Below are 683 nucleotides of genomic sequence, written 5' to 3' on the forward strand. Positions count from 1 at the left end.
TTTTTTCCCCACACAGTTTTGTTTGTTTTTCAATTAAATTGTACAGGGTATGTAGGTCACAATAAAGGTGGGAAATGTTTTAAAGTTAATTATCATGGTCTCATTTTTTACATTACAATAAAGGTATGGCTATAATATAGTATTTAAATAAAAAGGTGGGTTTCTTTTTTTATTTACAGTTAAGAAGAGCTTTATTGGGCAAAATAAATCATTCTTTGGCCCACTGGAACTGGTGGAAAAACTTTGCCCTGAATCATCTGATATCTTTGCAAACATAAAAAATCTTCCTGAAATAAAGTAAGTAAAATAAAAAAGTATATGTTACATGTGTTTTTTTGGTCTAATTAATATACAATTGAAAGTGTCTTTACATTGTGTGCTATAAAGAGCATATTTGGCCTTCTCAGTTCCAAAGTTTTAGTCTATAAAATGATTAGCAATTGAAAACTGGACAGGGCTTAAAACTCAGTTCATGTTTTTGCTAAGCTGGACAGAGTGGCTGTAACACACTGAAACAAATTATGTAATTGCCAGGAACAATGGTAAACACACAGATCAAACAACATTCGCAACACCAGGCTTAGTTTATCATATGTCGGTAATAAAAGACAAAAGTATAAATAATACCTTAGTATATACCGTATTTTTCGCCGTATAAGACGATCCGGAATATAAGACGCACC

General features: G+C 31.6%; 1 protein-coding gene across 1 annotated transcript in view; it reads left to right on the forward strand.

Moving 5' to 3' along the window:
• Positions 1–683, forward strand: part of RUFY1 (RUN and FYVE domain containing 1) — a gene marked incomplete in the record, with an annotated part of 48,019 nt that overhangs the window by 3,637 nt on the left and 43,699 nt on the right. Inside the window, 1 exon segment of the mRNA XM_072400802.1 lies at positions 180–297. Coding sequence (XP_072256903.1) covers positions 180–297 — 118 coding nt within the window.

The sequence above is a fragment of the Pyxicephalus adspersus genome, chromosome 2, assembly GCF_032062135.1.
Source record: "Pyxicephalus adspersus chromosome 2, UCB_Pads_2.0, whole genome shotgun sequence".
NCBI lineage: Eukaryota > Metazoa > Chordata > Amphibia > Anura > Pyxicephalidae > Pyxicephalus > Pyxicephalus adspersus.